Here is a 12515-nt window from a genome sequence, read left to right on the forward strand (position 1 = left end):
ATATAGATGTACTAAACTGTTCTTAACACAAATGTCGTGTGCTGCATATTACGACATGTCCAGGTATTCACACACAGACACACTCGATGACAGGCAGAAGGGGCGTTAAGCAGGAGACTGGCATCGCTGCCATATTGAAACCCGTATTCTTTTTTTACCGAGTCTGACATTTTGTCAGGGAGATTCGACATTGTGAATAAACTAGTATAATATTTTGAAAGTGTGATGGAAAATCAAAGGCATTTATGTTCTGGTGCTACTTTCCTAAGATAGGTTACTGCATAGTCCTTTCTCTCTTTTCCACTTCCTCTGAGTTTTGCTGTCATTTCCTTTCAGTGATTCTGTTGTCTCTTTTTAGCTACCTGCTCTCTACCCTTCTTCCTCTCCACAGAACTGTACAAAATCTCACTTTAACTCTCTTTAGTCGCTGGGGTTCTAATAATTCTATTATTATTATATTATTATTGGTATTGCTATTGCAGACACGCTTTGTCGTGAGTTTGTGTATAAACATTTTCATTTCAATGTTGCCTTTGTTTCTTTTCACTCTTGTTAGAAAATAAAAGTTTAGACTTGTTTTAGGAATCTGTTTCATTACTTTATTTAGCCAGTTATTATAAACTCATAAAGTGTTTATTTTTTAAGCAGGGTGTTTTGGCGTTGCAGAAGTCAATCAAAAGAATCAGCTAAAGGAAAAAGTGTCATAGTAAAGTAAGTCAATATCAAAGATATAACTTCAGTAGATGTCAATTTATTCAGCACATTTGGAATGTCTTTACATGCGTTTTATACACTAATGTATGCAGAATTCTTTTTAAGAAGAAAATGTAATGGACCAAAAGAGGCTCATAAGAGCAGCACAGTGATCATCAGAGGAGTGGTTTAAAGTTCAAGAACATTTTTATATAAACATTTTTTAAAACATAGCTGAATAACCTTTTTATATATTAAAAAAAAAAAACTTTCCAAGACAAATCCGCTAGCGAACGTAGTACTTACTGGTCATGGCAAGAAATATTTCAATCTAAACAAAAAAATCTATATAGTCTCGTTTTCATTTAAACGTTAGACGACTGGCTTAAAAAAAACTGTAATATAAATGTGACAGTAATACTGTAATTAGGGCCCAATTAGAATAGTTAAAACTGTCTTTAAAAATGTATAACTATTGCATTTTATGCAAACTGATCAGTTACAGGAACATCGGTCACATCTTGGTCATGGAGTGCAAAATGTCTGCAAGTTCAAGAATCCTGCCTTTCAAGAAGACCATCCAGAAGCTTCTCACACATGTAGAGACACCGAGGAACATGGAAGAACCCTGGACAAACATTAGAGTAAATGTGTCTGATTCAAAACTGATCAAACACATCAACTTTCAAAGTGTACACTACAGTTTAAAACTAAGCAGTGATGCATTAAACTGATCAAAAGAAAAGAGTTGCACTGTATCACAGTTTCCACAAAAATATTAAGCAGCACCTCTGTTCAACATCGGTGATGACAAGCAGCAAATCAGCATATTAGAATTATTTCTAAAGGCTCATGTGACACTAAAGACTGGAGTAAGGACAGCTGGAAATTCAGCTTTGCATCACATGACTAAATTACATTTTCAAATATATTCTAAGAAAACAGTTACTTCAAAATGTAATCACATTCACAATCCCGAGTATCCAAAACTTTTGAATGGTTGTGTAGCTAATTGGGTCTAAAGGATGCTCTGCTGCTCCAAAAAAGGTATATTTGTATATGAAAAATCACAACAAAAATCTACAGAAGGTGAGCGTGAATCACGTTTGACAGTTGAAATAATTTTCTTCATAGCTACTCACCTTTGAAAGATCCTCCTTTGAAATCCAGCACAACCTCTCCTTTACGACTCAGATATCCAAACCACTCGCCATGTTCCTCATCAGAAAACTTGAGCAAAGAATTAAGAACATGAAGGATCTGCACTTACTGTGATTATACTGAAAGAGCCTTACTCTAAATGAAATCTCTTACATGGCTGAAGGTGTAGTCGTAGATCTGCTTGAAGCGGTCCAGTAGCAGAGGCTCTCTGCTGTGACTGTAGGCCATCAGGTAGGCGATCAGAGCTTCACAGTGAGGCCACCACAACTTCATATTCCACTCTAACTGCACACACACACACAACAAAAGACATACATTAAAACATGACACAAACCCTGCTCTCGCCTATGTCAAATTTGACACTGAATCATAGATATAATCTGACCTGAGTTGGACAATGACCATCTACATCCAGGAAGTAGAAAAGGCCACCATGCTGTTTGTCCCATCCGGTGTGGAACGGGATCTCCATGAACTTATCCACTGCTGTCTTCTGCAGCTGCGCGTCTTCTTTTTTCAGTGCGTACTGCAGCAGGAACCAGCCAGCCTCCAGAGCGTGACCTAGAGAGAGACACCACTGATAGCAACAGATGCTGAACTTTTGAGGAAAGTGGCAGTGAGGTTGGATTTACTGCAAGATTCTTTATCAGATGGAGATAACAAGCTAACAAACTAATCTGAGAATTCATGAGGAGGCTTTATTCATATTAATTTATCCTGTTATATTCTGAAATGATCATTTACCAGGATTCTGCAAACGCCCTTGACAGCCAGGAAGTTCCTTTCCATTCAACGTGACATTTTCCAAAATAGCTTTTCCATCTCTCTGAGATGAAAGAATTTAGTATAATGTATCATTTGGTATTTCCTTCATCTCAGATTTTTTTTTTATTTGATGAATTATAGGCACATTGTGAGCTTAGTGTCACATCACTGAAGCTTGTTTACTCTGTTGGCTCACCTGTATATGCTGTAGTATCTGCTCCACACACCATCCGCTCAGGTCTTTGTACTTTTCTGCAACATCAGTTCTACCCTCTGTCAGCTGATCTACCAGGCACAGGAGCATCATGGGAACTGCCATGCTGTTGATTGGCGGATCACCAGGAAGTTGAGGACGACCGAGATCTGATGAATCCGTCTGTACCCAGAATATCAACCGATCCATCATGCTCTCAGCATCTGCCTGTGGAGAACATGGACAAAACATCTGACACCTGACCATGAAATATATACTATCAACTAATTCTGACATTTACATCAAAGGTGAGAAAACAGATTAAAAACATGCTGAAAAGTTACTGAAAGGGTTCACTTTTTAATACAAATCTATAAAGCACATCAGTCATACTCAGTTCAATACATTATGTCATTATTATTTAACCCAGTTTAAGTTCTAGGTGAGATACTGACTAATAGTTTTACCTGCATCTCTTTGTCTTGTGTAATCCTGGACAGCTCATCCATGGCCATCACATAAAAACACTCGCTGAATATCGTCCTTTGAACCTTCACTGCTCGTCCATCTCTCGTCAGGCAGAAGGCACATTTCCCCGGGCCGCTGGAGGCCTGAACTCGAGCAAACTTTTGCAGAAATGCAGCACCTGAAAGTCAAGACTGTCTGATGTAACAGGATCACAGCAAATCTGTGCGATTACCAAGTTCAAATCAAAGTTGCAAGATTACATTTTGGCACATAATTAAAAAAATAATAATAAAAGTGTGGGAGCCCATTTTATGTCATGTGACATTTTGTTTTATGTGAAGCTTTAGTTTTAATACATTATAAAACAGTTAAGTACATATACATGTTTACATGTTAACTTTTGAACAGGGTCAATTGGGTTAATTCAGTTATTTAGTCTTGTGAACTACTGTATATGTCAACATCTGTTTCGTGCGATACTAAAAGGGCAGTACTAAATAAAAAAAAAACATGCAATTTTTATGATCACTCTTTTTTTTTGTTTTTGTTTTTTTAAATTTCTGCAGATGCAGTTTCTGAATATAATCTGTCTCTATTTCTGACCAAATCAATGTAGCCTTGGTGAGCATAGAGGTCTGGATGTACAGTAAAAACAATAATATTGTGACATATTATTACAATTTAAAATAACTGCTTTCTATTTTTAAATATAATTTATTCCTGTGATGGCAAAGCTGAATTTTCAGCATCATTACTCAAATGGATGGATGGATGGAAAAAAGCAACTAAGAAACCGAATCGCAAACCTGATTTAGCAGCGTCAAGAATCTCAGGTCTGTGAAATCTTTCCATTGTACGATACAGCCTGCTGTACATCCAGACCTAGTGGATATGTTAGACATCAGACACTCAATTTAACACAGCTTTTATTGGGACAAAAAAAAAAAAGCACTTATGATTACAGTTTTTCTCAGTCGCTTTGGTGCATTTCTCGAATCATCCTTAATATTTGCAAATATGTGCATTTCACAAAACAATTAATACAAACAGCACCACACATTGGATTACCTGCAAAAGCCTTTAACTTACTCAAAATCTTTAGTTAATTTCTCAAAAGTAAGTATTTATGTCAATGAACATATCAGTGCCATCAGAATGAAAAGTCCTTGCGTCATTCTTCACAAACAAGATAGTCAAAATGCTTAGTCATGTTGTCAATATAACAGTGCACTCTGTTAGTATTACCTGATGTAAACTATGGCAACAATTTGGATGGCAGTTACTGTAGTGAAATGCAGAAGGCTGCACTTCTTATGTATGCCATATATCCATTTCAAAGGTAAAAATGTACACATTACTGTATGTGGGATATTGATTGAAAGAGACTGGATAGGATTCACAGTTACACTTTACTAGTGGTCTGACAAAAACAAACAAAAAAAAGCATTACAACGTCACTGTGCTATAGTAAAGAAATATGGGCACAAAATACAAAATTAGAAAGCCAAACACAGGAAACACCCCTTAGGCAGAACTTTGCTTTTGCATGCAGCACTGTTTGATGAATTGCAGTGCAGTCTGTCTACATCTCCTGACGTGCCAGTCTGTCGGCCCACAGATTCTCATCTACATCACAATGAATATCTTCCCTTGCAATGCAACGTGGAACTGGAGACAAGTGAACCATCTCACAACTTCATATATGTGGATGAGGCTGGCTTCAACCTGACCAAAAGCAGAAGGCGTGGTTGAAATGTCATCGGCCACAGAGCTACTGTTGATTTGCCAGGCCAATGGCGAGGAAATATCCATTGTCATAAGTTGTAACTCTTGTGTTGTCCTCTGTCTATATATGCTTTCCAATTGAAGGTTCATGAGATGCACCTTTGAGCTATTTCAGAGAACTGGTTTATCATTGGTTTATCTACATTCTCTTCATTAGTGAAAGTCAAGATTCACCTGCACAATTCATGGCAAATTTACAAAAAGTCTAATAGAAATGTGTAGAAAATATGCTTGACAGTTTATGACAACTAGATCAACCATTTTGCAATTTAATGACTTATACGATGAACTAATGCCTAGATGTTTTGGGGGGTAAACACAGAGAACTATATAGTACAGTACATTTTGAGCAACATGACATTAGCAACTGATGTACATAATCAATTGCATTAATGTACCAGAGCAATTGCAACTTGTTCAAAAGAATGAGAAACTGCTTTTATGATGTGCACAATTGACTAGATGATGAGTAGTTTTGAGAATTTCATTTCTGATCTGAGAAATGCACCAAAGCGACTGAGAAAAACTGTAATATATGAATAGACAGAACTTGAAAATAAAAACTAAAATAGAAAAAAAAAATCTAACCTGTCTCCCTTGTAACCACACATATTTCAGCTCATCATAGACCTTCCCATCTTTTCCAAGGCAGTTAAAAAACCCACTAAAGTCAATAAAATGAAACAAACATTTAACAGGGGCATTATATTTAATCCACATGTTAAATTAATTAATTTTTAAATGAACTTTAACACATAACTTAGCAAAGTAAGCACATATGCCTTAAATAATTAATCATTTCAAAATATTTCATATGAATACTGTTTGAATGATGGGCGTCCCTCAGGGTTCAGTGTTAAGGACAATTTCAATGCTTCAGCATTAATCATTCAGGCTTACAGAATACATATATTTTAGCATCCAGTTAGACATTTAAAGAATTATAGTGAAGTACTGCTAAACCCATGTATTAAAATATGAATCATTTCACCTTTGTTCTTTGTCATGTGAATATTTCAGCCAGAAATCCACGACTCTGTCCAGTTCAGTCCGGATTCTCTCTCGATACTGTTCCAGCAGTGCTGCAGTCATTGTTCCTTAAAATAAAAGTCATGCATGAAGGCTGTTTTATAGAAGGACTAATAAAATTTGAATATGTAGGCATTGCAGTAGTGATCCTGTGATGTTAAAAACTGACCCTTGATCTTTGTTAGTGAATCAATGTTTACTGTCCATATGCTAGCTTTATATCTCTTCTGTCTGCTGTGTATCATACACCTAAAATGTTTGCAACTAAAAAGAAATAGCAGCCACTGAAAGCCGTTCAGGTCATTTATTAAACAAGCTTTTAGTGCATCATTAACATTATCTGCTTGAACGAACTAAAAGCTTTTAGAAGTAAAGGTAACTGTAAAGTGTTTGCTGACTCTCTACAAAAAGTTAATTTGTGGAACTGTTTTGTTAAATCTGTGATAGCTGATGATATTACTGTAAAAACATATTGCGTGCCAGTGGACAGTACATGTAAACGACTTTACGAGAAAAACAAAGCATGTCAAAACTTGCGTCCCTTGGCATTTCCCTGCTTGCAAAGCACTTAATAATCACTCACCTGTTTTTCCAGATGAAGAAAAACCCCCTGCTATACTTGCCTCTTTTTAAAACGATCTTCTTTTTTAGTGACAGTGAAAATAAAAGCGCTGTTAAATCGACTCTTCCTCGATTTTTGCAGACAGTGAAAATCGGCGCATCATATGACCAACATCCAGACAGCTGCTCCTGTTTATTCCGCTTTCCTGAGCTCATTCGCCAGCTCCTGTCCCTGATCATCCAATCACAGCGCGGGAGGACAGGCGAGGGTGTGTTTAGTGGGCTCATGTAAGCGCTGCACTTGCGCAACACGTATTAGCTTCTCAAGCACTGCTACAGTTTGACTGCTGCGCAAACAGAACGTCTTTTCACAATAGGATCGTTTTATTGCAAATGCAGGTAGAGTGACATTACAGCAGATTGTTTTATCATTCAAAACCATGTTTATTTAATTCAATAAATAATTACATCTGATTTGATATTTTACAATAGGATAAAACTTACAATAATGACATTTATAAATACTTTTAACACCTATTACAAAATTTTACCACGGTAATTCTTTACCTCGTTATTATTTTTTACTAATAATAAATAATCAAAAACATGGATACGACAACCGTGTAGTTCAACATGTACCATGGTAGAATTGTGTTATTTATTTAACGACCTATTTGATAACTTTGTACAGGCCACTCTCAACACAAAAAGTTCAACAAAATGACCGAATGATTTCAGCAGATTTCATGCGGTTTTACAGTACTAGGGCCTACCAATAATTGTAGTAATAATAATGATATTTGAGTTATTTGAACATTATTTCATTATCGCAGAACACAAATGAAAAGTGTAACGAACTGTTAACAGACTGTGAAAAAGGTTAATTAACAAGATAATAAGGAATATAATGAAACACTGTGTACTTTATTTGCAAATGAAGCTGAATGGCTAAATGAAGCATGCCTGTAGTCAGATCAGCGCTGGTCAGATTCAAGAGTGGAGGTTCTTCTGTAGAGCTGTGTGGACTTTCCTCAGGTTCTGTCTCACGCGGACGAACTCCAAGAGCTGAACCTCCTCATGCAACCTCTGCTCCTCTTCCTTCTCCTTCTGAGAAACAACAGGACAAATCACAAAACACAGAAGACTAATAAAACTGATGAAAATCTCACCTTTAAAACTGACCATGCAACAAACATTTCCACCTACATGTCTACAGTGTGGTAAACAAAATTACACTAAAGATTGTGAATGCACAGTTTGTGCATATTAATTTATTATGATAACACAGTAGAAATAATGTGGTAGCTATGCTGGAAACCATGGTTAACAGTCAAGAAATAAAGCAAGAAACATGTAATACTAGCAATGTCAAAAAAATTAAAACTCATATGATTTCCATTTAACTAACACTACAGATTTAATGTTGAATTCCTTCTGGTTCATTGTGCAATCACAGCATTTGTGTTTGATTAGTTTCAGCACACACACTGTGCTGTGGCTGCTGACCATCATCTCCTGATGTTTGCTCTGGCGTTCTTGCAGCACCTGCTCCAGGGGACTCCTGCTCTGCTCTCCCTCCTCTCTCTGGGTCTGCTCTCTCTTCCTCCTCTCCAGGACCATCTGAAGCTCCGGCTTACAGCACACCACCAGCCCTCTGTCCCACCCAAAGGGCCCAAGCACAAACAGCGCATATAAAAGTAACAGTTTACCAGTGTTATTTTACTATTATTTATATACTATTACAGTTTTTATTAATATTTTGAATTAGCTTGTTATTTAGCAGTTTTGATTTTACATGTTAAGTTATTCATTTTGTCATTAGCTTTTATCATTTTATTAGTTTTTTTTAAATATTTCTATTTCAGTTTTAGTGCTTCAACTTAGTGCCAAGGCAACATTGCTTATTTTTTATTTACTTTTTTTCTATAAGTTTAGGTTTTTCATCTATTATTTATATTTTATTTTAACTTTATTTCAATTAAAGAAAACGTTTTTAAAATAGTTTTAGTTAACATAAACAACACTGTATGTAAAAGTAGTCAAAGAACTGTAATATCTATAAGGAGAGAAAAAAAATGAACATGACATTAAACAGAAAATCCAGTGCTGTCTGGATGCTTTTTTGGTCCATTCCATTAAACAGTCATGATGGACCAAACCCCAATAACTATCCCTAGTAAAATCAGATTGATTGACAGGAAGATTGATCCTACTAGGGGAAAAATATATTTTAAATATACAGTACAGCACGCCAACTGATGATAATGTATCTAGGTGAAATTTACATTTATGTATTTAGCAGACACTTTTATCCAATGATTCAAAAATGAGAAAATAATTAAAATAATTGAGGAAAATGCTAAAGCTTTTTTCTTGTATTTTCAAAATGTATTGCGACATCATACAATATGGAGCCCCCTTCACAAAACTTCTGCACCCCCTGAGAAACTTTGCATTCACTCGTTTTGTGACAGAACGCAAAAGTTTTGTGAGTGAATGTGAAGTTTCTTAGGGGAACTCTGAAGTTTTGTGTCAAAAAGCAAACACTTTGTGAGGGAACAAAGTTTCTAGGGGGAACGCAAACGTTTAGCGAGGGAACGTTAAGTTTCTTGGAGGAACCCTGAAGTTTTGCGACAGAATGTAAAGGTTCATGAGACAATGCAAAGTTTCTTGGTGAACAAAATTTGGTAACACTTTCTATGAAGCCCGTATTTATAATACATTATAAGGGTATTCTTAAGGCATTATAATGAATGCATAATGCATTATTTTATATGGTTACAATTTATTTTGATGGTCCCCTTAATCAATCGACTATAAGCAACTTTGCAACTACATGCCAACTAACTCTCATTAGAGTATTAGTATGCTCAAGAATGGTAGAATCTAGTATGGTAGAATAAGTTGACGTACTTGCAAAGACACTTATAGTCAGTTGATCTGTTGGTTGACCATTAAAATAAAGTGTTAGCAAATATTTACAGTAGCAGACATACTAATACTCTAATGACCGCTAGTTGATATGTAGTTGCAGAGTCACTTATCAACAGCTGTTTAAAGGGTACCATCAAAATAATCAAACTGATATTACAATAAAAATAGTTCAAAGCAAATGTGTCATATTACACATTCATCTGATCTGATATCTGATCTTATGGCTGTTTGAGAGAAAACAATGTTATTATTATTATTACTACTTATAAGTGGTCTTTGAGCGCTTTAAGTAAAGTAGCATAAGAAAAATGGCAAGATATGAGACTTATAATACATTATAACTATGAGAAATATAATCCATTGTAAAAGTGGATGCAACGTGTTCACTGTGTTATAAATCATCATACTCTTAAAAGCTATAACCACAAATAAGTAAATATTATAATATATTAAAACTGTTCTTATGAATATTCATGAGATGATACAACATATTATAAGGTTTTTTTATAATGCATTATGCATTCATTATAATGCCTTAAGAATACCCTTATAATGTATTATAAATACGGGCTTCATAGAAAGTGTTACCCAAAATTTTTGCTACAGAATGCAAAGTTTTGTGAGAAAATGCAAAAACATTAAAATATAATTTTTCCTCCCATCTCATTGTTTTTCAGGAGGATAAATAATATTTAAATGCTTTTGCATTCTCTCGCAGATGTTTTGCATCCCCCGAGACACTTTGTGTTTGCCCACAAATGCATGACATATACTTTTAATATTATTTCCATCACAAGCGAGCGAATGCAAATTACTAGGGGAACTCAAAAGTTTTATAGAAATTTTCAAGTTAACAATGTTTTCCTTCTTATTTTATTTTGAGTTAAGGACTCCATAGACATCATGAGATTTGACTGTCATTTTTGAGCCCATATTTCCTGCCAAACTGACCAAACGATTGTTTTTTGGAGGTTTCATGGCAGGACACGGCAGTAGTGTCGGGAGGCTGCACTGCAGCAGGCCTATCATTACAGTGTCTGCCAGTGTGGCCCGACGTTAGCTGCTGATAATACCAGAGGGTGTACGATTGCAGCCTGTGTGTCCTGTCCACACATGACTGCATGACACAAAAGACCAGAGAGAGAGAACGAGGCATCATCAATATTTCAACAACCCACTTAAAAAAAAAGCTCAGCGATTTATTAAAGTCTCCATGACTGTACCTGATTTGGCCCATTTTATGGTGATCTTACTTTTTGTGGGCCAGTAACAGCTCTTTGTGAAGCTCCTGATGGCTCCTTGAGGCTTTCACCGGGTTGTTCAGGTTCCAGGGGCCCTCAGCAATATCACATTTATCTGCATTTTCTTAGACACAAAAGTTATTTCTGCAAGATTCTACAAGACACACTTTTCATGTCACTGTCTGTGAAAAACACCAGGACAACGCACCTCGATTATCGCCATGATGATGCAAAGAACTACAATCAAATGTGTCTGTGGGCGTCTTTGCTCTGGACTGTGCTGGTCTGCTGGAGTTGGAGACGTGGTTGTGTCCTGCGAGGCTGTTGGATAAGGCATTTTTGAGTTCTTGTTCGGACGGTCTAGTCGGGAGTGTTTGTGAAGCGGCCGATCTCATTGCACACTTGGGTATCAAGAAGAGCCCTCAGCCAAAGCTCCTGCTGCATGCTGGGAAACTGTGCATTGGGGTCGTCAACGAAAGCAAAGAGAGTAACAAGATGGGAGAGATAGAGTTTCACCTAAGTGGGGATCTATAATTTATCAGCTGGTCAAATGCCTGCCAGCTCAAATGATTTATTTGTCATTTCAAGCAAAACCAGAATTGCCAGCTGACAGATAAATGCATTTTCATGCAAGTGGATACGAAGATATATTAGAAATTTTGACTGAAAAAATACATTTATATACTACAAACATCTGTATATAGGAATGGACACACAACAATATTGTATTTAAAAGCATTACAAGAATCATAATCACAGTTTTGACTTACAGAAAGGCATCAGAACAAAATGAAACACCAAAATGCAATGAATAATTCACTCAGATGTTGATTCCAGTCTAGACATGTTGTAAACCTCATCATCCAGGAGTAATGACATTATTATGGAAAATAACACTTGAAACAAACTTGAAATCCGTTTATATAGCGGATAAGCTGTACTATGAATATGGAAGGCGTAGTTCTGAACTCACCGAAAGTGTGTCACCGCTCCATGAGCGAGGTCCCCTGTGAGCAGCAGCGAGTGCAGGCTATCTGTTTACCTCACAACAACACAGGGGACACCTGAGAGGGAGAGAGGAGCCACTTCATCTCGCTGTCCGTCCACGTGAGGCGCACTTCACTTGTACGCCGCTTGGGGGCAGTGAGTGAACGACGAATCCAACGAAGGATCAAAAAGGCGCACGGATAGGCCAAATATTGTACACATAAATAGTGTGAATAGTGGGCTATTTTATGTTTAAAATAACGTACCTTAATGAGATGAGGGCTCCTGTTATATCAGTAGCCTAATAAAAGCTGTTTTATTCTGAATGGAGGCAGGTTAGAGCACATGACCAACGCTCTTTATCGGACGCTTTCGCTTATAAAATAAAATAATTATGGCTGCAAATGGTGCATTTCGCATGAGCTTAACTAAAAAGCAGAGGTGTGTTTAAGTACTAAAATGCTATTAAGAACGTCTGTTGAATTACATTTTGATGAGAAAATTACTCTGATACATTCCTTCAGACCCTTTCGATATATTTGCGTTGAAGGAAAAGAGCCCAATAAGAAGCGCTGGCTCTTTGTCAGCTGAGTAACAAAAGAGTCGTTATACTGAGCTCAGGGATCTTTTTACTTCGGGAAGTAATGACAAAAACTGACCCCTCTGACTAAAGATGTGCAAATGTCAAACTAGAGGGC

At 36.6% G+C, this 12515-nt stretch overlaps 2 protein-coding genes across 4 annotated transcripts; both read right to left on the minus strand.

Moving 5' to 3' along the window:
• Positions 1-731: 731 nt before the first annotated feature.
• LOC107702837 (N-acylglucosamine 2-epimerase-like) lies at positions 732-6881 on the minus strand. The gene is made up of 11 exons (XM_016505258.1): positions 6678-6881; positions 6057-6162; positions 5654-5729; positions 4087-4162; positions 3280-3458; positions 2816-3040; positions 2599-2680; positions 2240-2415; positions 2008-2139; positions 1836-1923; positions 732-1321 (listed from the first exon to the last, which is right to left on the minus strand). The coding sequence occupies exons 2-11, from the start codon at positions 6155-6157 to the stop codon at positions 1245-1247; spliced, it is 1212 nt and encodes a 403-aa protein (XP_016360744.1). The 5' UTR covers positions 6158-6162; positions 6678-6881; the 3' UTR covers positions 732-1244.
• A 650-nt stretch (positions 6882-7531) lies between these two features.
• Positions 7532-11940, minus strand: LOC107702847 (protein FAM107B-like). Of its 3 annotated transcripts, none has more exons than XM_016505270.1 (5): positions 11804-11940; positions 11039-11283; positions 10843-10945; positions 8162-8318; positions 7532-7762 (listed from the first exon to the last, which is right to left on the minus strand). In XM_016505270.1, exons 2-5 carry the CDS (start codon positions 11223-11225, stop codon positions 7646-7648), a joined length of 564 nt encoding a protein of 187 aa, XP_016360756.1. In that variant the 5' UTR covers positions 11226-11283; positions 11804-11940; the 3' UTR covers positions 7532-7645. The 3 variants fall into 3 exon arrangements, with proteins under 3 accessions (XP_016360756.1, XP_016360757.1, XP_016360755.1); XM_016505271.1 differs by having other exon boundaries at positions 8162-8309; positions 10843-10954; XM_016505269.1 differs by having other exon boundaries at positions 10843-10954.
• Positions 11941-12515: the final 575 nt, after the last annotated feature.

The sequence above is a fragment of the Sinocyclocheilus anshuiensis genome, unplaced genomic scaffold (assembly GCF_001515605.1).
Source record: "Sinocyclocheilus anshuiensis isolate Anshui unplaced genomic scaffold, SAMN03320099.WGS_v1.1 scaffold366, whole genome shotgun sequence".
Lineage (NCBI taxonomy): Eukaryota > Metazoa > Chordata > Actinopteri > Cypriniformes > Cyprinidae > Sinocyclocheilus > Sinocyclocheilus anshuiensis.